Raw genomic sequence first — 26971 nt, forward strand, 5'->3', positions numbered from 1 at the left:
TATTTATGGACATGTTCCCGAGTCTGAAGCGTAACCAAAAATGGCTACAACATTGTAAAAAAAATCAACCTATCTGAGAGGTTCTGCGTCACAGCACGCTGGATTTTCCAGCGAATCAGCTCCCATATTGAATGTCCGTGTTGGTAAAACGTTGAGCACTCGTGAACAATCATTGAACAGCTTGTTTATTCTTTACATTCCAGAGTCCCTGCTAAGAAACCCTGTCGGACAGATACAACAATGATCTTTGTAATCATTAACAGAACTTTAACAAGTAGAAAAAAACATTTGTTCTTTTTGAAAAGAAAGAAAGGAGACAGCACTTGACGACAGCTTTGTTTTGCCCATACGTAGTAAGTGTACATTTCTTTGGAGAAGAGGAAAAAGGACTGACAGAATATATTTCTATTCCATCCGTATGCACCACGAGATACTTCAAAATAAGCGTGGGTGAACCACAGCGAGCCGGAGTCTGTAAACAACACCGTCACACAGCTGAAATATTCCACTGTGAGACTGTAGATCCTTCGATAGTGACTGTAGATGAACTACAGGGAACCGGAGTCCTGACTGTAAACACATTTACACATTTGTAGATACAACATTTTTAAAAACACTGTAAACAACAGGAGAGAAAGACCCAAATTACACCAGCTCTAGAGTCTGAGGTTTTAGGGTTATATACAATACCAAGTATAAGTTCGCCCTTAAATATTCCCTCTGAAAGAAAAGCATACCACAGGCCGTGTGGTTTGAGTTTCAAAAATATCTTACGGATCAGTTCACTCTCTCTGCTCAGTGTTTACTCAGAAATGGAACTAAGGAAATAAAATGGTCTTCCAAAACCACCTTAAGAGTTTTTTTGTTTGTTTTTTTTAAAGAATCTTAAGTGATTCATTTCTGCAAAGCTTGTAAGAAAAACCAAGTTTTATGTGCTGTTTTAACGACACGAAAATAGCAAACATAAACAGTCCCAATGTAACAAAGGTAAGAGTCATGATACAAAATGATATAAAATGTCAGTGATATAGATACAACTTACATTATACATGGACAAATTCAGCTTTGTATAAACTTTATGGTTTTTTTTTGTTGTAAAAAATGTAAAGTCAGTGCTGGTTAGAAAGGTTTTGATTTTTGGAGATGACAATGACTGGTTTTCAGCCTTTTGTTACCACGAGATCTGAAAATGATATGTAAGATACAAACAGCAGATAGAAGGCTTCTGTCAGAGATGGACTGTGATTCCTCGTGATATACTGTTTAGGTGGCATCATGTGTGGACAGAGGAGCTCGCTCTTCTGTCTGTAAAAGGTGCTGTGGAAGTGCACTTTCTATGTAGTTTAAATTCAATTCCCTGTTAGTTTTTGGGCCCTTTTCTTTATTCAATGCTTTGCTTTGTTTCTGGGATAATTCTATGCATCCTTTGGCTGCGATTCAACGATCATGTCAGGAACATGAAAACGCCAGAGCCATGAGATGACAGAGCGACGTCTCTATCGGTATGAAAACGTACACACATGTCATGTAAAACTTGCAGGCTGAGCACTGTCATACAAGTTTGACAGTTTCTGAAGGCCAGGTTCTTCGAAACTGGCTGTACAGGTCTTTCATTCGATTGAGCTTCATTCCTGTGTAAATGGATATGTCGTCAAACACACCTTAGTCTCAGGCACGAATGGAAAAATGTCCAGCATGACACCTCCACCTCCAGAAGGCAGATGTCAGAGATTCAGGTTTGGCAGACTAAAGAATGCATTTCCAGAGTGTTAAGACTCTTTGAGCAACCCAAGTTTTCTCAGCGCCTCCTTTCGAGATTCATCCGTGGCCCCTCGTCCAGAAAACTGCACGGTGATGCCTTGGGGGCGGAACAGCGAGCCACTCCTGCGCTTGTGATCCGTGTGCGGCATGTGTGCCGGTGCCTTGCTGGGGGTGCCGTGGAAAGTGTTTCGGTTGGGTTTGGGAGCAGGGGTTGGCGCCGGGGGTTTCACTGTCCGTGTTGGGATGTTAGCAGGGTGGCTTGACCCACCGGAAGGGATGATGGTTCGGCTCTTTCCTCCGTAGCTGTTGAGCTCAGGGGGAGTTGGGTCTAATTTGGGGGGCGGGGTATAACTCTTGTTGATGTGTGAGCTGAGTATGTCCGGAAGGTCACTTCTGGGAGCGGGAACAGGGGTCATTACTTTACTCTTTCCGCCATAGGAGTTGTACTCGCACGGCTTAGCCAACCCTGCTGGGAGGTGTTTGGGATCATGGGCTGGTGGAGAGGCAACAGGTTCGGTCCTAGATGAAGCGGTAGGCTTGACCACTATGGATTTTCCCCCGTAACTGTTAAATTCTAGGGATGTGACTTCTGAAAGAGCGGGAGCGGTACTTTCTGCGGATGCGGGGTTGCCTTGGGGCTTGCGTTCGTCCCGTCGCTTGAATGAATCGGATTTCCCTGCCTGTGTTGTGGTCTCAACATCAATGTCATGGACTGGCGGCGGAGGGAAATTTGGTTCTGGAAAACTGGTGGTGTTTTCTGTATGTAGGGAGACACGAGGCTCCTCAGGCTTAACACTGCGATCTGCAGTGACAGGGCTGTCTCGCAAGGGACTGTCAGGATCGGTAAGCAGCGTTGCACCTCCAGAAAAGGCGCGATTCCTGGTCAGGCCCAACTTTGAGAGCGCCTCCATCCGTGACTTGTCTGGAGTAGGATCTCTGAAGGAAACACTACGAGTCGGCGTATTTCTAGGCTCGGTGGGTTGCAGAAGCTCCTCTTGGAATGGATGTTGTGTTCCTGAGAGGTTTGCCAGCATCTGAGCCTTTCGCTCATGGATGTTCACGTTAGCAAGGGACTGGCTGGGTTGCTCTCTGTTACCAACACTCATGCTGATGTTTGCAGGGAATCTGGAAGGCTTTACCGAAGTAGGAGGGGGAGCATGTGCATCAGCACTGGGCTTCTCTGACTCCGGGCTATGCTGACGCAGCAGTGAGGAAGGACTGAAGGTAGACGCTCCTCCTGCCTGGTTCTCTGCTATCTTCTGGGCGATCAAGACAGGTGTGGGGATACTTCCTGGAGGGTGGTAGGAGTTTTCCGTCGTTCCCATGGTGCCACTTGGAAGCAGATGATGGTACTCCGCAGACAAGCTGTCCATTGGTTCATGTCGTGGCTTAAAATCAAAGTGGCTTTCAGGAACTGACAGTTTACTCTGAAAATCTGAAACACATTCCGTCGTGAGAAACCAAAACAGAATTCATAATGAAAACATCGACAGAACACTAGGCTACCTGGATGGGTGGGACTGAAGCTTGGTTCTTTGGTCTGCACCAGGTCTGGCCTGACTAGATCTATGATATCATCTTTGGGGCCGGACATCCGGGCCTCAGGGTAGGTCATACCCACATGCGCCTTCGGACTGGGACTTGCAAACGCTCCATCCAAGCTGTCGTCTTGACGGCTCTCAGGTAGCCTGACCTGAGCCGGGGTTGGTGCATCCTCTTTCAGACTCTTCTCCAAGGAGTTGATGATCTCCTCCAAGTACTGAATGGACTCCTGCTCCTCCACAGCCAGAGACTGCAAATCCACTCTGCCCTGTCGCAGCAAGTTTTTACTGTGTCAGTATTATGTCAGTATATAGACAGTGTTTTAATGTAAGACAACCTGGCTGTCAGAAGACCTACACAGTTGTTTTTAAATCATGTACCAGACCCGTCAATGCAATACCACACTAACCTGAAATGTCCTGTTTGAGAGATGTTAGCTGTACACCTCCATCCTGCTCTCGTGTTTTCATACTGTACTTCCAGGTGTGTCAACGGTAAGAACACTGGCCAGTTTGTTCCTACAACTGACCCTCAAAGTTCCTCTCTTATGCAGAGACCCGCCCTTCCCTCCTCCCTCAGCAGTGCTACCTGCCCTGCTGCACACAGAGCTGCCTCTGACAAACAGAACAAAGAGTGATCCAGTGACAGCAAAGTGGAGATGTTGGAGATCAAGTGCGCTCGCTTAAGACGAAGCACATGTTGAACGCAACAGAGTCTGTAATCCTGAGCAGCCATGTGAAATGGACCTGAAAATGAGCGCTTGTGAAGAGGGATTAAATAAGTTTAAGTCGTGTAGTGGTGTTCATGAAATGGCTGTACACGAACGGATTCAGATTTATTTTATATGTGAATAATGTGATTGATAAATTAGTGGAATAAAGAAGAGAAGAATATGATGACAATGTTGGACGATGACACCGATACAACATTTAGTTGAGATGGATGGATCTAGGTTGGATGTAGGATCTCTAGACCTTCAGTCACCTTCATCAGACACGGCATGTTATTGTTGATGTTGTTCATCAAAACAGTGTTTTGTTCTGCACATATAAACACCCACATATACACCCAACCGAAACCCACGTGAGACAGTCTGCTGGTTTCAACTGAAGCCAATGATGTCTCTTGTCGCGAGGCAGTTATGTGCGCTAAAAAAACTGCTGCTCAACCGGTTGGACCAAGATGGCTGTTGATAATGCATGTCATCCCCGAAGCACGAAGGTGGATTAGGTTGTGCAGCAAGTTGGATTTCTCTGTGTCAGCTATGACTGGGAGCATTGTGTAAACACAGAACTCAACCTCCGTCAGGTGCGACTACGGTGTGAACCATCAGTTGTTCACCTGATACACCTGTGTTTCAATAGACAATAGAACAAGAAGGCTCTTTTCAGGTTGACCTTATTTTGCTCAGTAATAGTCAAGTCAGACAAACAGATCACAGCTCTGCAACGACTTTCCACAAAATCTTGGAGGTATGCGCATGAACGTTTAGGCAACATGATTTGGTCACTATTCAAACAACACTGACCCCTGAGTGAGATGTTCTGTAAGAAGCACCGTTGACATTGTAGTGTGAGCCATCGCTGGGCGATCGACGGTGGTCCATGGTGAGAGGGTCAGAGGTCAGCCAGACTTTTTGAGTGGCACAGCTACAGACGTTGCACCATGTCAGGGCTCACTCAGCATGGACAGTCAAAGTCTGCAGACACAATAGCATACACTTTGTTAACTTATTAAAGTGAAATGTACATCCATACTTGTATATTTTTGTTCATGACATTTGGGATGAAAGTCAGAAGTGACACACAGTAAAAGGGCACTCAATAAATGTTCTTCCAGCTCAGAAAGTTGGGAAGCTGCATAATAGTTAAAAAAAACAAAACAAGATATGGATTGAAAATGTATCATTCGTCATTTATGTGGTTAAAACAGCTGTCAGTCAAAGGAAGGTTGTCGGGTCATTTTGATAAGGCAGCATGATTTATTAGTCATAAACAAATGATGTGACACTGCAACTAAACAAGACGAATGTCATAAGTAAATTAGTGCTTAATAAATTTAGGATTCGCTGTCAACATTATGTTTTGGTTGTATAACTTATATCATTTAAATGGAGTCGTTTGGTATTGTCAAAAGCGAAAGTAGAGTTGGGTAAGTGGAAAGTGATGTAATTAATATAAAATGATTATATTAAGCACCTATATAAGACAAATATATAATCAAATAATATTATACTATAATAATATAAATAATATATAAATATGGGGATGGTGCTTTTCCCATGTAGAAGCCAAAATTATGTTAATACACAAGTTTATTTGACTAGATATTTCTCAATGAAAATGAACCTAGAGTAATGTATCTGCCAAAGGTATAGTATTCTGGAAGACATTATATGGTACAAAGTAATATAGAAGAACTCACCCTACAGGTCCACATGCCTGATGTCAGTGGATCATCAGCGCCAGTGACATGTATGTCTTCAACGTTAAAGGCTCCGCCACACTCCCGTTGAGCTGCTCTGCATTTTATGACTGCACTGGTTCATTGCACATCACTTTAAGGAAAGAGACTCCACCCACCTCTGCGTGGGCGTGTGTGTGCGCCTCCATTCAGGTGTACAAAAAGGTGCAGTTTGACCATCAATAATGTGAAATTATCCACACTCAATTCAGAGTTTCACTGACGTCACAGAGAGGTCATAAGTTATCTTATTAAAAAGTGATCTTTTTTTAAGCCCAATAACACCATATACTTATAATAGAGATGTCATTCAGATACATGTATTTATAACACAAACAAAAACAATGTTGTATTGTCATGTACATTGTTTTTAAACATCAAACTCTGTAGAGTTTAAATAAAATAAAAGCTGATAAATGAGTGATGACGCAAGAGCAAGGCTTTACTTGCTCAAAATGTTAATGTGATGCCATCTGCTGGCCAGACTAGAACATTAATCGGTTATGTTATTTTAAACTATTATCAACAAATATGATTGTGATTTGTATAAAAACATAACCCAACAATAACACAACAGCTGTAAAGATTCTCAAGTAAACTAAATATTTAAATATTTAAAGCGAACGACAATCACAAAACAAATGAGAACAAAGCAGTTTTATTGACGCGTGAGCCTAATTCTCTGAATTTGTGTTCTGCAATCGCTCGTGCCGATATTATTTAAGTTATATTAATATTGTGTTTGTGTAGTCATGGTATTAAAGGGCGAGAAGTTCAGGAACAGTTCATCAATGCATAATAGAACGGTGATGCCGACATTTCCGAGTGGCCCTTAAACGCACCGGCTGTCTGTCACTCGAAGCTCCGGTCTGCGTCAACAACCGCTACGGAGAGCCCGTGTGTTTGTCCCGTTCATTCTGTACTTCATTCACGAAGAGGGCCATTCCGCGGTCCGGTGAGTCCACAGATAATATTCTAACATTTCCACCTGGTTTAGAAGAACTAGTTTTGCTCGTTAGCCAGGGTTGCTAAGTTAGCTTCAATGCAACGTAAATCAGCTGCACCCATTGTCGGACAAGCGACCGTCTGTCGCGTTCGTTATCGCTCATGCCGACATAAAATTCCAATGCTTCAAGTATATTGCTTGCGCTATGAAAGTGGGCTGATGATTTCGACTTCTACTCATGTCTTTTTCATATGAGTCATTTTAGACGCCGCGTAGGTGTGGAGAGTTGTGGCCGATAATGGGAGCTGGGCTACCCTTCATTCATAATCCAAGCGAGTAACATGGATTTTTATTCGTTCAGTCCCACTCAGGCTCATGCAGTGCAATCCTATATTCACCCTTGGCATGAAAGCTCGAAGAATTCTGGACCAATTAAACGTGAAAGAATAACATTTAATTTGTTATTCATCACCAAATGGTATCGATGATAGTGTTTTGTTAGTGTATCACAGATGAATCAGCTCCAGAAGCGAGGCTAACGGCAGCTGCCACCTCAAACAGGTGTATTTCTTTACAACGTGGCCCCTCCTACATGTCTGAGTCATGTGACGGAACAGGTATCGGAAGTGTCGTCCTGTCATGTGACTGAGTTGTGTGACTCCAGTGGGTCAAAATTTCCATTTTCGCACAGCTATTCATGCTCACAAATGCTGTCACAAAACACTTCAAAATGTGAGTTACAACTTCTCATCGGGGGGGTTGCTGCATTAAGATGGACCTGCCTGTCCAAGTCCACCTGAGTCTGGCCTTATCTCCAGGCCTTATCTCCAGACCTGTCATTCTGATAAACAGTACACTACTGGCATCTGATCATGTCCTCTCTACTCAAGTCTGCATGTTGAAGTCTGTTTTTCAATTCATATTTAGAGACAGGGTTCTAACAGTCAATGGCAAAACTTTCAAGTAATACCAAATGTGAAATTGGACATAGAATTCTACCATTTAAACCCAGGTGTGAAAGCATGTTGTCGCATGAATTCTTCGTCTTTCTTCACCTCCCATGGGGGTTATCATCCCAAGCCACCTCCCTCCTCTGTATCCGACCTTGCGTGTGTGGTAGCTGTGGGCAAGGTTAGAGAAATATAATTAAGTAGTCTTAAAACATGGAAAACCTTGTAGACACATGGGATGGACCTTTTGCAGCCAAGTGGAGTAACTGGATATTCGCCCAGCATCCCTCTGCGGCTCGGGTTACTGTGAGCTTTCTAGGATTGGTCTCCATGGAGACCAGCACAAGGGGGCAGAGGGGAATTGGTTTTTGATTCTTTTGGTTGTTCCAATTGGTGGAGCCCACAGGCATGTTTGTAAGTTCTACAAATATAAACCTTGTACATTCTATATAGGTATGTCTACATTCTGCTTGAGGCAGTCATGTGCTCCTGCAGTCAGCTGCCATTCCATGCACCAACAATGTCTGAAACATGGCCACACAAATACTTGATTGTGATGAGCAAACAATGCCTAGCCAGCATGTTTGCCAGTGTGTCCTTTGACAGATGCTGACATTAAATTCTGTTTATCTCAAATCTTTGCTGCCTTTTAATAGGTGAGAATTTGACCTAGTAATATCAAATCCAATCTTGAAATGCATCGATTGTCACAGCACTTGACAGGTTGCTGAGCTCAGCCTTTGTATACAATATATGCACACACCCTCTGAACACACGCACATGCGTGCATGACAACACAGTGTTGGTGAAACTGCTGTTTAAACGCACCCATGGGGATATATAGAGGGACAAACCCAGTCATTCATCTAAAAATAGAGCCTGATCAAGAATTTGTGGAATGCAAACAAGCTACGTGATTTATTGTTGAGGATGAATTGTAATTTTAGGAGTTGCCAGTACCTCCCATGTTACTCCTGAATGTCCTGTTGGAGTTTGACCCAGAGTCTAGTCTGTTTTGACTCACTTGCTCACAAACCAGTTTGGCAAGGCAGTTGTACACTGGTGCAGTGCAGCAGGCGTCAGCGAATGGAGAGCTGGGTTTCCTTGGTTTTAATGTGTTGCACTATTTATAGAATTTTAAACACCCTTCATATATTTCATGTGTAAAAAAACAAAAGACTTTGCTTCGCAGACTGCAATTCCTGCTGCACAGCGCATATTTGCTGCTGTCCTCCTATGGGGCAGACGGGGAAATGTTGGGCGACAACGAACGACTGTTTTTTTTTTTTTTTGTCTTTTAGTCACGACTATCTTAGCGATAAGTCATCTTGTCGGCATATCATGTGTAGGCTGTGTGGGGTTTTTTTCATTGTATAATCTCAATTACTCTCTTTCTTTTTCTTTTTTTTTCGAAACCTTTATCTAAACATTTTTAAAAGTCATAGCTACAATACCTCATATGAAATGTCTCTTTGCTCACGCCATGTTGAAATACTGACATTTCAGAGTACATGAATAAAATCAACTATAATGATGTGAGAACAATCTCCACTTTTGCGCAGTTGTGTGTGAGAACTGGTTAGCTTGGTAATTCATGCTTACGACCTACTCCACGATTGTTGGCCAAAGTTGCTAAAAACACCAACGAATAATCTCAGTAGATTAGTTGGGTAAATGTATTTTAGCATCAGCGCTCACTCCTGCGACGACAGAATGCCCGCACTGTATTTCGGACCGACGCGTCTTCGATGTCATCAGTCAGGTTCAGAACACTGCGGCCTCTGCTAGTCAAAGAGGAGAGGTGGAGTCTGCGTTTAATCGTGAAAAACAGGCTGACGGGCCGATAACTGAGATCATCCACATATCTTCCATGATCGTTGTGTTCGATTATCCAGGTCGACTGTGATGTCAGTGGGAGAATGAGAGGACTGAAACATTCTTCTGCTGATTTAATTTAACTGATATTTAAACGTAAATGTATTCTTATGTTGATATTTGGAACCGGGGAGACAGAAAAGCGGTTCTGATGCAGAACTGCTGGTTTACTACTGTTTGATAAAGCACTATACTTGGACATTATATACTGTGTTTCAGCTCAGTCTGTCAAATTCTGTGATATTGACTCTAATTTGATGTGAATAAATTAAGAAATCCTGCAGTTTTACTATTTTGCATTCAGTAGTCGGAGCGATTTTGTGATTTATGTGTATACAATTATTGTGCAATACTTTGATTATCACAGTATTGTGACAGTAACGTGGACCTTGTAACATTGTATTGTTGGGTACCTTGTGATTGTCATCCCTAGTTACTTGGTAACGAAAGTTCTATCTATTATACTGCTAAACGGGAGTTAACGTTCATGTTTAAGGCAGCAAGGATCACGTTCAAGCTACTTGAGTACTCTGTTGTAGAAATAGTAGAAATACACATAGTGCTTTCAAACACTTAAACTAGTTCCTTGTAACCTGCCTTGAGGTTAGCTCGTTTTACATGTGCCATAACTTATATTTACAACAGGTCGTTGGACTGTTGTGTTCTTCATGTGCTGTAATGTTCCTGAACAACCTCACTTTAGTCCAAGAAGCTGAATGAAGTTGTATCTTGTTTAAATAAATACCTCCTGTTTGTTGCTATCATTTTAATTCATCTTCTTAATCCACTAATGGGGACACCATTTTTGAACTTTTTTGCAACTGGTGACACTTAAGTGTTTAGTGCCAGCTAATGTTGACTGCAAGATGTGAGTTAATCTTGGGCAGCACCTTTGCTAAAATGGTTCCAAAGTGCTGCTGAAAGAAGGAGAGTTTCTCTTGAAAGGGGTCTAAAAATGTCTTTTCTCATTGGGAAGGAAGCAGGCACGAGGTCTTGATGAAAAATGTATGACACCTTTTGATTCATACTCCTGTAATCCTTCAGCACTTCAATAATGAAGTCAAAAAACCCGTTCTCTTGTCTTCTTCAGTCTTCACTGACGGACCAGCGTGTTCACAGAGATCCTCCTCTGTGTAATCTCTAGTCCACTTTGCCTTCGCTGCCCTATAGTGCAACAAACAGTAGTTAAGCAACTCTGTCCAACCATTCTTCCAAGTATAGATTTTCACTCAATGTTGATATCAACATTGTAACAGATTTGTTTGTGTAAATATCTGCCTAGTGACATGGTGCAAGTTTTTAGAGCCTTTTTGGTGTTCACTGTGAGGCTGTGTACTCTTTGCAAACTGTATCCAGAGTGGACATTTTAATTACAGTAAGTGGTCAGTCATCGACAGTATCCAGAGGCAGTTGCAGAGCCGGAGTACTGCTACTTGTTCAGCTACTTTAGTGACACACATGTGCAGCTTTCCACTGTTATTTTTGATGACACTTCAATGTGTTCAAGTACATTCCTGCAGAAGAAATAGCAAAACAAAATTATGAAACCATATTTTATTGAAAAACAACTGAAGACAATTCCAAATATACAGTAATTCGGCTTCTCACCTCTGTGTAATGAAATAACAGGCTTTTTCTGTACATTAACATGCTCAATCCTTCCACATGTTCCACTTCTCAGCTGTGCTCCGAGCCCTGTGCGTCCCCTGAGGCTGAGCTATGGGAACACTGGACAAGTGGCTGAGGCGTCCGCCCAGTGAAAACGGCACACTGAGTACCTTAATGTGAAGAAAAAGCCTGTAATTCCATTGATCTGATGTGATAAGGCTCAATATGTCGGTGCCATGAAGTTCGTTTGCCCAGAAAAATCCACATTGTCGTGGCCAAGCGCTGTGACTGGGTGACTCGGCTGCAGAGCATCATGGGAACTGATCAAGTTCAGGACCTCGCGTGCTGTGCTCTGCTTGTGATTTTCATAAACGCCTGTAGATCGCCATGGACCCCTGCTCTAAATGAACCTGTCTACAACCAAATCTTTAACTTGCCTTTGATCTCTTCTGACTCCTGACTTTGTGCTCCAGTAATGACAGAACAAAGGACACAACATGAAGTAACACCAAAGCTTTTATTCTCGTTCAATTTGGTCTTTTCACGCATTTGCCTCCTGGGTGTGCCCCTGGTAACTTGACATGAGCTTTGTAGTCGATCATAGTCAAATTGTGTATGCGCAACACATATGAATTAGCACAAACAAATGTCATATTGCTGCCACTGTATTTGCTGGGAGGATTTTGGGGTCAATGATTTCAGAATATAATATAAAAAAAAGTGTGGATATCTAATCTGACTTGAGTGCTGCACTCTCCTAAGCATGTGACAGGAATAGTAGCTTGTTTTTTCCCAAATTAGTGGAGCATAATAATGTTTAGAGCACTTGCACGAGCCGCCCGCGCGGCCTACGATTCACTTCAGTTGTATTATTCAGCATCATGATTATATTTTCCGCCTCCGTGTGCACCTGCAGGGTGTATGATGTCAGAGAGCAGCTGCTATGGCCTGCAGCAGCGGTCAGCCCAACGCAGAAACTCTGGAGGGGTTCCATGAGGTCAACCTGGCCTCCCCCACCACTCCTGACTTGCAGGTGAGACACAGGTCACAGGTTTGCAAGTCAACAGTCGGCATTGACCTGTCGCTTCATGATTTATGCAGAACCAAGCAGAGCAGCGCCCCCCAGTCCGCCACAGCACCCCGCCCACCTCTCTGTATCGCACACATTCTCTGGGAGCGCCACCCGGAGGCCCACCCTCCTCCTTGCGAGCGGATCAGCTCCCCACCCAGCCTGTTTACTCCACACCACGGCACAGTCACAATGGCAGGTAGGTGAATCCATTTCTGGCAAGAAGGATGTTAACAACTTAGACAAGGGAGCAACAACGTGGTTTTGCTAGAGATTAAACTTAATGTGTTTGTAAAAAAGGGTGTAGCTAAACTCATGTCCATCTTCAAACCAATGAGGTTTAACGTCCTAAATGTAACTTCAGTTCTATGAATAGTGCTGCTCAAAGCTGCTGTGTGTTGAAGCACAGCTTGTTTGAACAACCATGTTTCCCCGGCCCAGTGTACCAGGTTTCGAGCTGGAGTCAGCAGAGGGCGTCTTCCTGTCTGGGGAGGACGGCGAAGAGTGCAGTGCGCTGACGGACAGCCTGTCAAGGCTACGCAGCCCATCTGTGATGGAGGTCCGAGAGAAGGGCTACGAGCGGCTGAAGGAAGAGCTGGCCAAAGCTCAGAGGGTAGGGACAACTCCACGCAGCAATGCAGTCCTGTGAAATGCCTTGGAAGAGTGTGTGAATCAACACCATCGTTGAAGCATCGACCACATTTGTGTTATTGTTTTGCCATATTTTTTTAATCACAATTTTTTTAATCCAGAGGTTTACATGGGGGACAGCAAGTACACAGGCCTTGGTTACATTAATATTCATAAACTTAAAGAAATTATTTTGTTTCAGTGCTTCATGGCACCCTTTTTGAAACAGTGTAATATGTAAACTATAAATCTGTAAATGACCTTTAATTAGCCTTTTATTTAAATTTTATTCTAACCTGACCATATTAGAAGCAAAAAATGTTTTATTGTTATTATTATATATAAAATAAGCAAACAGTCTTTCATCAAACTGAGCACATTTATTATATAGAGCCTCTGGTTTGGTCCCAAATTGCTTCCACATCAGTAATTTTAGTCATCTCTTTGTTTGTCATGCTATGATTTGACGTTTTTGTTCATTTTTTGTTTTGGTTTTGTTTTGTCGTCTGTCCCGTACCTCCACTTGTGCGTGTGTGTGGAAGGAGCTGCTGTTGAAGGATGAGGAGTGTGAGAGGTTGTCTAAAGTCAGGGATCAGCTGGGCCAGGAGCTGGAGGAGCTCACCGCCAGTCTCTTCCAGGTCGGTGCCACTCCTCTCCATGTGTGCCTCTCCTGCGCTTCTGGCCTTCCTCAGGCTCAGTATTGTGCTGTTGCAGGGAGCAGACTCATGCTGTGATTAATATAGTGAACATTATGACCAGAATCGGGTTTCAGTCATCAGGACAGATGCTTTATTAACAACTTCTAATTGGATTTCTTAACTTCTCTGTGGTGTATATGCACTTGGGCTTCCATGTGTCTGACGGTGCTGGTGGGTCCTCTCCAGTTTTGGGTCTGTCTGGATCATCATTCAAAATCAAATTCATTGCTTCCACTTTTAAGTTATTTCACTTCCTTCAATTAATGTGCTTATGGGAGCTTCCTGTTTTGATTTTGCTTTATAGCTTTCTTTTCCTTCAGGTTTGCCTTCTCATCACTTTATAAAAGCAAATAGATTTATTTAAAAATCAGATAACAGATATCAGATATATCCTGTTGTTCAAGTACAGTGTCAACAGTTGCGCTCAGCTGCTTAACATTTTGTTTTCATTAATTCATCATTCATTACGAAGTGCAAATACAAACTTTTTGGGGAGAAAGTGATTGTATTTATTGCTGATATGTTGGTCACAAAACTGGGTGTGTTTGGTTCAGGAAGCCCACAAGATGGTGAGGGAAGCCAACGTCAAACAGGCAACTGCTGAGAAACAACTGAAGGAAGCTCTCGGGAAGGTGAGGACACATTCCATGCACATTTGTCCCTTCTCTTGTACATGTGGATGGAGATGGAAGGATGATGTTCACAGTGGTCTCAAGCTCAACTGACCCACTTGAACAGCCTGTTCACCGCCACTACTGTCCAAAGCAACGTGACCTGAAGCAGTTTCCTTTCATTTTCTGTCTCATTTTTCTTATCAGATCCAGCTTCTCTTGTGTCATCTCATCCATTTTATGATGTAGTCGCTCATTCTTGTCTCTTTTGTGCTCTGTCTTGGTGTCTTGTGGTGACTTTTTGTGGTTCTTCTCCAGATTGACGTCCTGCAGGCAGAAGTTCAGGCCCTGAAGACCCTGGTCCTGTCCTCACCCACGTCCCCTGTCGGTGAACTTCCACCTCCTGGTTCTGGGGTGAAGACCCCCTTCAGGAAAGGCCACAGCCGGAACAAGAGCACCTCCTCGGCTATGATGGGGACGCAGCCGGACCCCTCGGCCACTCAGCCAATCGTCCGGGAGTGTCGCGAGGTGTGCGCAGACACCTGACCTGGTGAGCAGTTGAGGTCACTGACCGCTGCCCTGTTGTGCAGGTGGACACGCTGCTATTCAGCGAGTTTAGAACATGGAAGGAGGAGCCCACGCTGGACCGGAGCTGCTGCTTCCTTGACAGAGTTTACAGAGAAGATATTTACCCTTGTCTCACCTTCAACAAGAGCGAGGTACGTGCAGCCCAGGTCAGCTGCTGATGCACCAAGAGAACTCAACTGGACCTCTTCCCTCTGCCAGCTGGGTTCGGCCATATTAGAAGCCGTCGAGCAGAACACTCTCAGCGTGGAGCCGGTGGGGTTCCAACCTTTGCCCGTGGTGAAGGCCTCGGCGGTGGAGTGCGGAGGACCAAAGTAAGAGCCCACCGCATCACTCTGCCTCTCTCTCCTGCCCATCCCCATCACTCAGCTTTTCACTTCTTCATCATTTCACATCTTCTCTCACTTCCCTCCTCCGGTGGAAGACGGACAGAAGTGCACACGTGAGTCTAACTCTCTCGCTGTCTGACCCATTGTCCTGTCCTCCTCAGCTGCTGCCCTCCTGCCTCAGTTCATCAGAGCCGTGCTGATGACGCTGGGCCTCTCGTGGCTTCAGCTCAGCCTGCGCACTCTTCATTAAGCCTCATGTGTTTTGTCTCTGACAGAAAATGCGCCCTGAGCGGTCAGACCAAAACCTGTAAGCACAGAATCAAGTTCGGAGACTCGTCCAACTACTACTACGTGTCTCCCTACTGTAGATACAGAGTGAGTACACACATGCTGCTCTCACACTGCCCCCTGCTGGTGCAATAGTGCTTAACCGCAGACGCAATTTTTTTTTTTGGAATGGAAGATTATCTACAGCGTGTAGAACTGAAATACATAATATACTCATTCAAAAATAATGTATGACATTCCTTCTCAAGTTAATTGGGAAATGTATACAGTGTATATTAAAGGTTTTTAATATAAGTTGATAAATATGAGAGCTCTCACAAGATTCTAGACAAATTTAGAAACTATTGGGAAAAAAATGGGGGGACACGCTAAAGAATATGGGTGTATTTCAGTGTGTCTAAAGGGGAGTGCTGACCCAGTCAAAGAGCTATTTGGGGTTGGTCATGAATGCAGGACCCAAACAAGAACTACCTATTGACCTTTGTGTGACTGTGTTGTCAGATCACGGCAGTGTGCAATTTCTTCACCTACATCCGATACATCCATCAAGGGCTGGTCAAGCAGCAGGACGGTGAGCTCAAACACACATGAGCAACGTCATCAGATCAGGAGGTGAGCGAATGCAACCAACCTGTTCTGCACTTGCAGCGGAGCAGATGTTCTGGGAGGTGATGCAGCTACGGAGAGAGATGTCCTTCGCAAAGCTCGGCTACTACAAAGACCAGCTGTGATCGACGGACAGCACGGCACTGCAGGCTCACAACAGACTGATGCCCCGCCCCTCCGTGAGCTGCCCATTCACCGGCTCACTCCAGAGGAAGAGAAGCCGTCCTCACTTTGCTGTGTATGAGAACGACTGCGTTTAGCACGTCACCAAAAGACAGACCTCTTGTTACTGATTTAATATTACGCTTTATTCAGTCACAAAACACTCCAGGGCTCAGACCCCTGTTCTCACTCCCAACACCACTCTCGGATATGAAACTGAAAAGCAGCAAGTCACAGCACCAGAGGAAGGTTTCAGCTTCAATGTTGATCAAATGATGACTTTTCTTTGGTCACATGGAAACCAAATATTTGCTCAACTTAAAATAGTCACCATGTTTCAGAAGTTTAATGAGATAAGAACGCATCTGTATTTAAAAATATGATTAATTGAACTCAGCCGAAACATTGATTTAAGACATCTTTGTTGAAGATGGAAACATTTTACTGTTGAGCCAGATTTTTGCAGAAAATCTCAATGAAACGTTTCCTGTTGGTGCCTGGATTTGTGAGCTGTTCATCTGACGACACAAGCTCTGACAAGTAGTCCTATGTTAGTGACCACTAATATTAGGATTTTTGAAAAAGAAGAAAAAAAAAAAGAAATAACTTATTGCTGATCCAACTTCATTCCTGTTTCTTACCTCTTCTGGTTTGATTTCTGCTGCAATCCGTCAGTGAAAAGCCTTTGCTAAGTCAGACGTGATTCTGTTCCAAGGTGTGTCAGCATCACAGAATGAACTGCTGTTTTGCTTTAATGATGCTCTTCAGTTTCCGTTGGAGTCCTGTTCTCAGCAACAAGCACGAAAAGCAACAAACTTTTCTAAGCTCCCTCTGGTTTGGCTGTTGTATTTAATCAGGAAGTGTTTGTGTGTTCTTTATATGTTTATTTAAATGATCACTGCAGCCCTCTCCTTCTCTCTAATTGACAATGTCTCTCTCTCTCAGTTCGGTTTAGTGCCTTTTTTTCAGAGACGCTGAAATAAAAACAGTAATACCTCTGGAAGGCCGTCACTCTCCACTCTGTTCCCTCACATGCAGGACATGAGTGAAGCTGTTAGAAACATCAACTGCAGTAATGTGACACAGACTGACAAAAGAACAGCTTCAACTCTCAAATTGTCATTTTAATGAAGCTGGATAAATATAACGGCGCCATCTGCCGTCCAATCACACACCAGTGGATGAACACTTCAGAAACAGAAGACATGAAAACAACACAAACACGGGTCAAAGTGAGTGACAAGACTGACAAACAAAGCTCTGTTTCATGAACTGGTGAAACGTTGACGTAGTAATTGACGTTTCCTTGAGAAAGAATTGGGTCGGTCACGCGCTGTCAAGTTCGGTTGAGATGTTACAGCTTCTGGGAAAGTACTGTATTCTGAAGTTGAGTTTGAAACCATGCTCATTGAGCAGTTTTGCAATCTAAAGGTCAGGCAAACAATCCGCAGAAAGTAATTCAACTTTCACCGCCTCAGCAACTTTCAGTGCAATGTCTGGTAAGCTAGAATAACAATATAACTCCAGAGGTGTTGATGCGTCAAGCCTCCAAGTACAGACTCCACCAGCGCAGCTATCATCAGTAGTTTTCCTGTGCTAATGGGGCCAACACTGCATTTAGCATTATAAATCACCGCGGTCAGCGTCTTCTCCAAAACACAGCCACAACTGGCCTTGGTTCTCACACCCAGGCAGGTTGTCGTGATCTTGGTGATGATCAATGAGGTGAGTCCATGGAGGCCCGTTTGAACAAAGAAGATGCAAAGGTTCAATCCAGCATCATGAAGATGAGTCCACCTTTCCCTCCTCCCTAGTTTTTTTTTCCTGCAGAGGCGGATTATCGAGGCCACATCCCCCACGCCAGCCCCGGCAGGATGAGTGCCACCAGGATGGAAGAGAAGAGGTTGACTGCGTTATTATCCAAAATCGGTTTCCCGCATATCCGCTGCGTGGTGGCCGACTCGTAGCTCACCACCTTCCCGATGCTCGAGTCAAAACCTGCAAAGCACAATGGGGGCTCCGTTCATTCACAGTTTCAGGGAAACAAAACTTCAAGACATGTAAACGTTGTCAGAACTTCAGCTGTTGCTGTGCATGACAGCATGTGGCAGGACACATTTTGAAGTAGCTGATCACCATTGATTTCTTTCTGCACTCTTGAGTGGTTGTGCAGCTGAAGCTGAACATGTTTTCATCTGGAGCCAGTACCAGAACATCTCTAAACTCAGGGTGAATGACTCGCTTCTGTTTTTGTCATGATAGTAATTTCCACCTGCGTTGGGACAGACGCCACCACAACTCACCAGAGTACTGCATGTGAGCTCCCAGGAAAGAGTCGAGCATGGACCCCAGCAGACCCGCCACCCCGCCGTACACAAGCACTGGCCACTGCGGGTCGGCCAGGTGAAGGTTGCTGACCATCAGGAGCTGTGCGATGAAGTAGGCCACGCCCACAGTGAGTCCACCTAAAAAGCTGGCCAACAGTCCAACTGCAGTCACACCGCCGTTTGTACCTGGAAGAACCAAGTACCACAACAGTCGTCATCATTCACGAACAGTGAAACAGACAAAAAAAAAAACGGTGCACACCACCGGCTCCAGTCCATGCAACACATCTCCCACTGAAGCGTCCTTCAAAATAATTAAATAAACTCAATATCCAAATGAAAAATTGACATGTGAAATATTGTGCAAAAATAACCAAGTAACACTAAGATTTGTCTCTCACCAACTCACCTTCATTTGATGGATGTCCCATATCTTATCTAAGTCTGCTGGATATAACTTTCATTTGTAGTGTGGTATTTCCTTTTCATTGACCTCATCCGACTGCTTAAGTCATGGGGCTGACCAAAATACTGTACTTGCTTGCAGCAATAGCTTGAATAGCTGATTGATAGCTTAACACGAGGCGACATCTGTCTCAAGGACTAAAGTACTTCTGTCTTTTTTATTTTTAATTTCATTTTTTAAATGAATGTCTTTTTAATTTATCGTGATATGTTGTGTTTCTTTGGAAGAGAACAAAAACATTCATGCCAGTTACGCGTCGAGGCAATCTCTCGATGATGAAATGTTCAAGAGAAACAGGAATAAAAAACAGATCTTTCATCCCTGTGATGATTTATTCTTCCCTTTTTGTCCGTCGCTACTGACTGACACAGAACTTCACTATTTACATACTTTATTCATGTCTTTCTAAGCTAGTGACAATCTGATGGTTCAAGCCACAGGAGACTTATCAGGGCCACATTGGAGAGACAGAGAGCAGCAGTCGGATCATGGGGAGACAAGTTAGTCTCATGATCTGTTCTTTTAATGCGTCATAACTTTGACCTTTAGACAGGGGACGCTATGTGTATCATCCATAAATCTAAATTTCTGTTAGGGTAGTGAGTGTGTGACTGTTTCCCTGAGTCTGTTTGTCACTGCACTTGAATGTGCGTGACACCCTGCATTGAATCTTGTGACTGTGTGTTTGTGAGTCTTGGATTCAATTTTTGATGTTATTCTCCGTGAAAATGTGTTCTTTGTGCCTCAGTGCTCCATGAATCATTGCTGTGCAGCTTCACAGGAAGGTTCCATCCAAAAAAAACTTTATTTTTTTTGGTTTTTCCTCACCTGCTGGAACCTCCTCCCAGGTCGTGATGAGTCTGGGTTTTGATTTGCTGAGGACGGGTCCCACTTCTGAGGCCCATGTGTCCCCGGTGCTGCAGGCCAGCGCACCCAACAAGGACAAGCACATCCAGGAGGCGGAGTACTGCTTCCCGAAGTCGATGGGGATCTCACCTGGACCCGCCTGAAAAGTCGTTTGGCAGCAATTCGTATAACTCCAGGTTCCGTCTCAAGGAAGGATTGGCTTTGTCTCATGTCGAGCCAAACAACACTGTGTTTTTGTTTCATTTTCTCACCTCAATCATGTAGAGCAGCGCCACCTCGGTTGGAATGCCCCCGTTGGCGAAGACCTGAACCCAGTTCCTCTGACCTCCTGAGACAAACATATAGGTTAGCGGGAATCGCACACACCAGATCACTGCTTCCACCTTCTTTGTAGTCGGGGTCTATCTTCTTCTTCTGGGGCCCCCCCCAGCGGGTCAGTCGGGAGGAGGTGATGAAGAAGGCCAACAGAGCGGAGAAGAAGCTGAAGTTGGCCATGGTCAGCACGAAGCCCACCAGGAGAGCTGAGTAAGCACAAAGATATCAAGGGCACTGTCCAATCGTAGATGTAGATATAACTGGAGTGAGTGGGAATGAAATAGGTTTTTCTTGTTTAAATGCCAGAAAATGGATGGAAAATGAGAGACTAAATTATTTTGAGAAGTAAATCTGTATTACTAAGTGAATAACTACATAAGGTTATTACTTGTAGGACGACCGCCGTGTGAAGCCTGTTTTTTTATGATTTGAAGAAGTCAGAACTATATCTGGATGACATTTTCAAGCTTCAAATCAAAGCCGGAGAAAATCCCAGTGTTTATAGAAAATGTCAAATTGTTCCGCATGAACTTTTTCCAAGCATGAAGACAGATTGTGGTGCAATTGTCTGAGCGGAATCCGGAAAAACCAAAGGCAAAATGAATGCCACAGTGTGTCGGATGATGTTCAGCAGCCTCCTTCAGCTTCACAAATAAAACTTCATGTGAAAAGGTTGTTTTTTGGTTTCTCTCGACACCATTGCCACATTCTTAATCACTGCGTCGGAAGCTGACCACGGCTTTTGAAGAAACTGTCTCAATGTCTAATAAAGGCTTGTCTTTTGATCAAGTAAATAATACGGAGCAGTGATGGGTAACTACAGAGCTGGAATCCTGAGGGCCACAATCTGACAATGGCGCCATGAAAACTTCATTTTAAAAAGAAATTGCTTTGTATCGGGATCAGTTTTCTGTTAGCAACGAATCAACCCTGCCACAAATAAGTCACTTTAGAACAGAAATTGATTATTAATAGCATTCATCTTTTTGGCTGAAAAATAGGAAGAAGTAATTTGGTAAAACCAAAGCATCGGAATGATGTGCAATTACAAAGAAGAGCATCAAGAAAACACACAAAAAACAAAAAACAAAAAACCCGGACAACACAAAAACGAATGTTTCTCTACAAAACAGGATACAATGAATACAAGCAAGATATAAAACTTATTATAAACAACTTTATAACTTTGACTTTCCACAAACACCTTAAATCAAGCATCAGTCTTGAGGTAAATGAGGGAGATAACTGTAAAAATTCTATTTATTATCTCTTATATCTCTACTCCTGCATCATCAAAATAAATTCTATTTTAAGATGTACTACCAAACTCAAGTTGCTTTACTCAAGTGTTTATTAATGCGCTTATTTCAAGCGCATTAATTGACATAAGTCTGCGTAGTTTTTCATCTTGCAAGCTAAATACATCGTCAGATTTGTGTGTAACTCCGATCAGGGTTTTTGCTGCTGATCACCGACACAGATCACATGGACTGACACTGAATTTGTAATCAAAATGATGAGACCTTCTGTGTACATGATGTGAAAAAATCATTTTAATTCAGTTATGTCAAAGTGAAAAACATTGGTGAACCTCTTGTGCTAACAGCCTGCTGCTGAGGAACCAGAGGTCTCACTTTCATGAGCCCAGAAAACTCTCCGTGCTCCGTTAAGTGCTGGCGCTTTAAATGGCCTGTTTAATTTTCTTGCGATGACAGGTAGAGATCGGCATTCACGGCGGGCGATCACGACCTGTGACCGATTGATCGGAGCATCCCTACGTGCAACATGCTGTAATTTCTGATTTGTGGCTGAAAAATGACAAAATCCTTTCTTAAGGAATGAGGCTTAAATGTTGACCGTTCTAACAAGCCATTCTGGATGTGCTTTCTGTGTGTACTTATTTATAGTGAGTGTCACTTATTTAGAGGCTGTTCAAGTTACATAACTTTGGAATTTAGATAACTTCTTCTTAAAACCAGATATTCTATGCTTAACTTTACTTTGCATACTTATTTTAGGACAGTCAAAAGTCACGTTTAAGCTAAAACCCACATTTTACTGGTCCGTGGATACATCAAATGTCTAGATATGTCATACCTTTTACCTCAAAAATGGTGAAAATAAGTGAAGTTGCATGGACAGATTATTTCCAGTACATATTTACTTAGATTTCATGTTTTTAATCTTGTTTTTCAATGTCCCTTTTTGTAGTGTATGTAGGTGTTTGCTTACAGTTTCTGTGGTGTATCACAATGTACTCCATGTATTTACAATGTTTTAGTAGCAGGAGATGATGGGCCTTTTAACTGGGAGGTTTGAATGCCTGGGGACAGTCCAAGCACTACCTATTCAGGAAGCCAGGCGATCGTGTAGCGTCCAGTAACGGTAAAGCCAAATCAAACACCTGCCAATGTTGAACCTCAGATATGCAACTGTGTATAAGTGCTGAAGTAGCTCAGTTGGGAGAGTGTTGAGAGACTGCAGAGTTAAAGGTCTCTGGTTTGGTCCGGGGTTTTGACAGTCACCCGACATACAGTGGTACCTCGGTTTTCGAACATCGCGGACTTCAAACAAAAATTTCGAGATTTTTTTGCTTCTGATTTCAAACAAAAATCCAGAACTCGAACGCCCAAGCGTTACTTGGTTTATGAGTTTGTCACAGCCAAACTGCACAGAGCCGTACATTCAGAGCTGGACACGCACCGGGCACCTCTTCACTTCTGGAGAGACGTCACTCACTCGGCAACCCCTCCCACATGCAGCGGCCACACACATAGAGGAACAGCGCACCTGCAGCAGACACTCTACATTCACTCCTACAAAAGCCTATTTTAAGGCTTGGAACGCATTATTTCTTTTTCCATTCATTGTCATGGGAAAAATCGATTCAGATTTCAAACAAATCACTTCTCGAACGGCCGTCTGGAACGGATTGTGGTCGAGAACCAAGGTACCACTGTATTAGTTTCATTCTCACGTGTGAGCTGCTTGGCGGAGGTTTGCGCTTTCTCAGTACTAATTTTGTTTTCTTTGGACACAGGAATTCCTTCGTAGGATTAAGGACAGGTTAATTCATGTCATTTCAGGAGTGAACCAACGATTTTCATGTTTCAAGAGGAGCACACCTTTTTCCATGAAAGACTGTTAAAAATCCCAAGTAACTCCCAGTTGAATAGCAATTACAATCCGCTCTCAAACAGAGGCAGCATTGACAAAGCAAAACTTGACAGCTATAGTCCTAATATGAGAAAAAAAAAAACATCAAAGCCGCTGCCGACAATGTAAAGGTGAGAGTTCGGGTAGGTGTTAACCGCTGGTAAGACAGTCCATTCGCTTGTCACTGTACGATCGTGGAAGATCTGAACATGAACACGATCAATCGACGTGAGGAGATCTTATGGAAGACTTCCAACAAGTAGAACTTCTATGCTGATGCACTTACTCTCTCACTCTCACACGGAGAGGTTAATTTGTGCACCACACTCACCTCCCACACATACTAACAGTTGGTGCGAACAGGTTGTCTACAGGCAAAACTTCAAGTTGTTTTTACATCTGTTGCACCACTGTTGGACACTAACAGACTCAACAGACTCATCTGCAAAGCTGGTGATGTGGTGGGGGTGAAACTAGACTCCTTGGAGACGGTTATGGAGAGAAGGATGCTGGTGAAACTAAGGAGCATCCCGGACAACATCACCCACCCCCTCCATGAGCTCCTGGTCCCATACAAAAAGCACATGGACCAATAGACTGAGACTACCCAACTCAAAGACTGAGCGCCAGAGTAGGTCTTTTCTTCCTGTGGCAATAAAAACATAGAATTTGTCCCTGAAAAAAAATACAATGAAGGGTTTTTTTTGGCACATTTTCTGTTCTTGAACTGCATTTGTTGCACGTTGTTTTCTAAGCTCTTTTGTATCACTTTTTTGCACTTTATAATATTACTTCTTTTTTAATGTATTGTGATATGTTGTGTACAGAGCATGTTACAAACACAATTTCCCTTGGGATTAATAAAGTTTTTCTAATTCTGATTCTGTTTCAATAAAGATTTGCAGTGTGAGGTCACTCCTTAAAGGTAAAAAAAAGCTTTAAGGTGTTTCCATTATTTTGTCCAACCTCTGTACATATATATGAGACAAGCCAAACTCTGTATCCAAGTCCAAACCGGTGACGCCCCCGACACCAAATCAAGTGCAACGATCAACTGTTCAGTCGAATTAGAGCCCTTATCCAATGATCAGTGTGAATATGAAATTAGCCTCATCGGTTATACATCAGGCACAGTAAGACCTTGTGTCTGGCAAACCTCTCGCAGATAAGAAGTGTAAAATTTGGGCGATAAGGGGGGAGAAAAGAGGCTTTATACCAAGAACAATGCAGTGAAAGTTGAAGACTGGTGTGAGACTGACCCGGCAAGATGGTACATCTAAAGAATGTGTCACTTCACCAGCTAACAATGAGTACACTTATTTGGTAAAGAGTGAACTGCTGACATGGAGTTCTGTCTGAATTCCAGTGATTTTGGCCTCAAGTAAGAAACCCTGCACCCTAACTGAAAGAAAAAAAAATGATGTAAAAATGAAAGGAATTGAATGTTGATCAGTATTCACCATATCTCAAGTTGCTTTTGAACAGAGTGAAACTCTTCACAGCTTCCTTACACACATGTACAATGGATACAGCAAAATAAATAAATATTAGTGGGCACAAACCACCGAGGGCTCCAGAGTGGTCCAGGCTGCGTCTCTTCAGGGCCCGTACAGTCAGAGTGAGCGGAACCAGAATGGAGAACAACCATCGCCACGGCGACACTGGCTGCAGCGTTCCTGGAAACACACAACAGATGGTGTGAAGGCGTGTCGGCGCAGTACCACCTCAATACAGGAGGGACGTTTCATTCAAGCAGATAAAAGGTAAGGCATCATGTGGACCAACACCGAGTACAGTCTGGAACCAGCGTGGATCACGAAACAACTGTCTTTTCACTTCTGAACATTGAATAAACACATTTTATTCAATAAATTGTTTTTGGTTTGTTTAATCCCATTATTTATTGGAGTCAGCCTAAATATGACACTGGGTAACTCAAGGTTCTTTTAAAGAAAGTAACGTCAAGTCATTTGAACCTGTGATCCCTCACTAAGACACTCCTGGTTAACAGTTTTTTATTTTTGTTTGTTATCATCCATTCATGTTTATTCTGGAGTTTCCACTCTTGTTAAATCACTTCAGATGACGACAGTCTCAGAACACCAGCACACTGCAGCCACCTGCAGCACGAATGTCTCTGCTGCTACTTTGGACTTTGCCTCAGCTGTTATATACGCTAGCAGGCACCAACACTGCCTTTAGACCCAAACTGAGGACATGGCCATTGGGCTGCCTCTTAACAGGGCCTCCTTTCATGTATGTGCAGCACATGTGGAAAGGAAGCATCGCCACAAGCGCATGTTGAAACACTACATAGTTCTGCTGGACAGGCTGAGCTCGTGCTCAGAGCAGAGCATATGATCTGTTCCCCTGTGACCTAGTTATCAAGGAATGGAGCAGGCATTGATACGGGCTGTTTCCTTCGACTAGACAAGACAATGAATTAAAAGCATACAATGAAATGGCCCCACTGCGGGACGATGCAGGACATCTCGTCGCTGAACTGCGCTCACCTGAGTAGGAGCTGATGACGATGGACACCAGCCAGAAGAAGAGCGAGAGTGACAAAGTGCCACAGAGCACGATCATGTCAGTGATCATCTTCAAGTACTCATCTATGGGCACATGGTTAGAACCCATGACGACGGACAGGACGAGCTGCAAGGCAAACGGCAGGCGGTAAACATCTCAACATGAGTGTGAGGCTGTTATTCAGACGAGCACGTTGTACTGTATGTCAGTCCACTCATTTGCCGAAGGATACGATGATGGCTCGTCGTCAACTTACTTATTTTCAACGAAGACATCTTGACTCCAAATCGTGACATCAACGCGAAAGCTGTCCCTATACGTTACTTTCAATACTACTGACACGTAACGGCAACGCTGGATACACCTCGCTCTCCTCTGAAACGACGGAGACAAACGAAGCTCGGACTGACTTCCGGTATCACTTTTCTTAAAGGGACAGCACAGTTTTCTGATTCTTTTACGCGGCCATCATCATCATCGTTACTTAACTTGCAGGTGCGACATATTATTATTATTGTTGTTGAATAATAATAATAATAATAATCTAATCATCATCCTCACCATCTGTAAGGCAAAATACGGCTGGCTTAATGAAAGACATTTTATCACCTTTCTAACAACACACTAAGTAAAACAACCAAAAACATATGAGAAACGTATCAATAATAAACACATAATAATATAATAACAATAACAAGAATAAAATATCAGTATAATAATCGTCATTATTGAGGCCAATCATCATTGTCAACATCGGCATTTAAGGTAAAGTACGGCTTGTTAAATGACAAACATTTTATCACCTTTCTAACCACACATTAAGTAAAACAACTAAAAACCTATGTGAAACGTATCAATAATAAACATATAATAATATAATAACAATAATAAGACTATAATATCAATGTAATAATTATGACGATTCATTATTAAATCCAATCATCATTGTCACCATCTGCATTTAAGGTAAAGTACGGCTTGTTAAATGAAAAACATTTGATCACCTTTTTAACAACACATTAAGTAAAATAAGAAAAAACCTATGTGAAATTTGTCAACACGGCTTCTAAAAATGTGACTGGTTTATCTAATTCTGTCATGTGAATATACTATGAACATGCATCTTCCTGCACAAGCTGTTATGACTTATGTATGCTATCTCTCCTCACAACTACAACCTCACAC

At 43.1% G+C, this 26971-nt stretch overlaps 3 protein-coding genes across 5 annotated transcripts; 1 reads left to right on the plus strand and 2 right to left on the minus strand.

The window, feature by feature from the left end:
- Positions 1-3: 3 nt before the first annotated feature.
- On the minus strand, positions 4-5830 carry LOC128757482 (specifically androgen-regulated gene protein). The gene is made up of 4 exons (XM_053862806.1): positions 5728-5830; positions 4832-5002; positions 3268-3571; positions 4-3196 (listed from the first exon to the last, which is right to left on the minus strand). The coding sequence occupies exons 2-4, from the start codon at positions 4907-4909 to the stop codon at positions 1770-1772; spliced, it is 1809 nt and encodes a 602-aa protein (XP_053718781.1). The 5' UTR covers positions 4910-5002; positions 5728-5830; the 3' UTR covers positions 4-1769.
- Positions 5831-6591: 761 nt separating this feature from the next.
- On the plus strand, positions 6592-19621 carry rab3ip (RAB3A interacting protein (rabin3)). Of its 2 annotated transcripts, XM_053862777.1 has the most exons (12): positions 6592-6721; positions 12062-12178; positions 12247-12413; positions 12656-12827; positions 13387-13482; positions 14097-14174; positions 14472-14681; positions 14744-14872; positions 14940-15052; positions 15343-15442; positions 15857-15926; positions 16004-19615. In XM_053862777.1, exons 2-12 carry the CDS (start codon positions 12089-12091, stop codon positions 16084-16086), a joined length of 1308 nt encoding a protein of 435 aa, XP_053718752.1. In that variant the 5' UTR covers positions 6592-6721; positions 12062-12088; the 3' UTR covers positions 16087-19615. The 2 variants fall into 2 exon arrangements, with proteins under 2 accessions (XP_053718752.1, XP_053718753.1); XM_053862778.1 differs by lacking the exon at positions 13387-13482 and having other exon boundaries at positions 16004-19621.
- tmem19 (transmembrane protein 19) lies at positions 16573-26192 on the minus strand. Of its 2 annotated transcripts, XM_053862779.1 has the most exons (8): positions 26043-26192; positions 25768-25912; positions 24817-24930; positions 20167-20304; positions 20035-20111; positions 19745-19922; positions 18427-18636; positions 16578-18121 (listed from the first exon to the last, which is right to left on the minus strand). In XM_053862779.1, exons 2-8 carry the CDS (start codon positions 25892-25894, stop codon positions 17961-17963), a joined length of 1005 nt encoding a protein of 334 aa, XP_053718754.1. In that variant the 5' UTR covers positions 25895-25912; positions 26043-26192; the 3' UTR covers positions 16578-17960. The 2 variants fall into 2 exon arrangements, with proteins under 2 accessions (XP_053718755.1, XP_053718754.1); XM_053862780.1 differs by lacking the exon at positions 26043-26192 and having other exon boundaries at positions 16573-18121; positions 25768-25906.
- Between the last annotated feature and the right edge of the window lie 779 nt (positions 26193-26971).

Source organism: Synchiropus splendidus, chromosome 4 (assembly GCF_027744825.2).
Source record: "Synchiropus splendidus isolate RoL2022-P1 chromosome 4, RoL_Sspl_1.0, whole genome shotgun sequence".
Taxonomy (NCBI): domain Eukaryota; kingdom Metazoa; phylum Chordata; class Actinopteri; order Syngnathiformes; family Callionymidae; genus Synchiropus; species Synchiropus splendidus.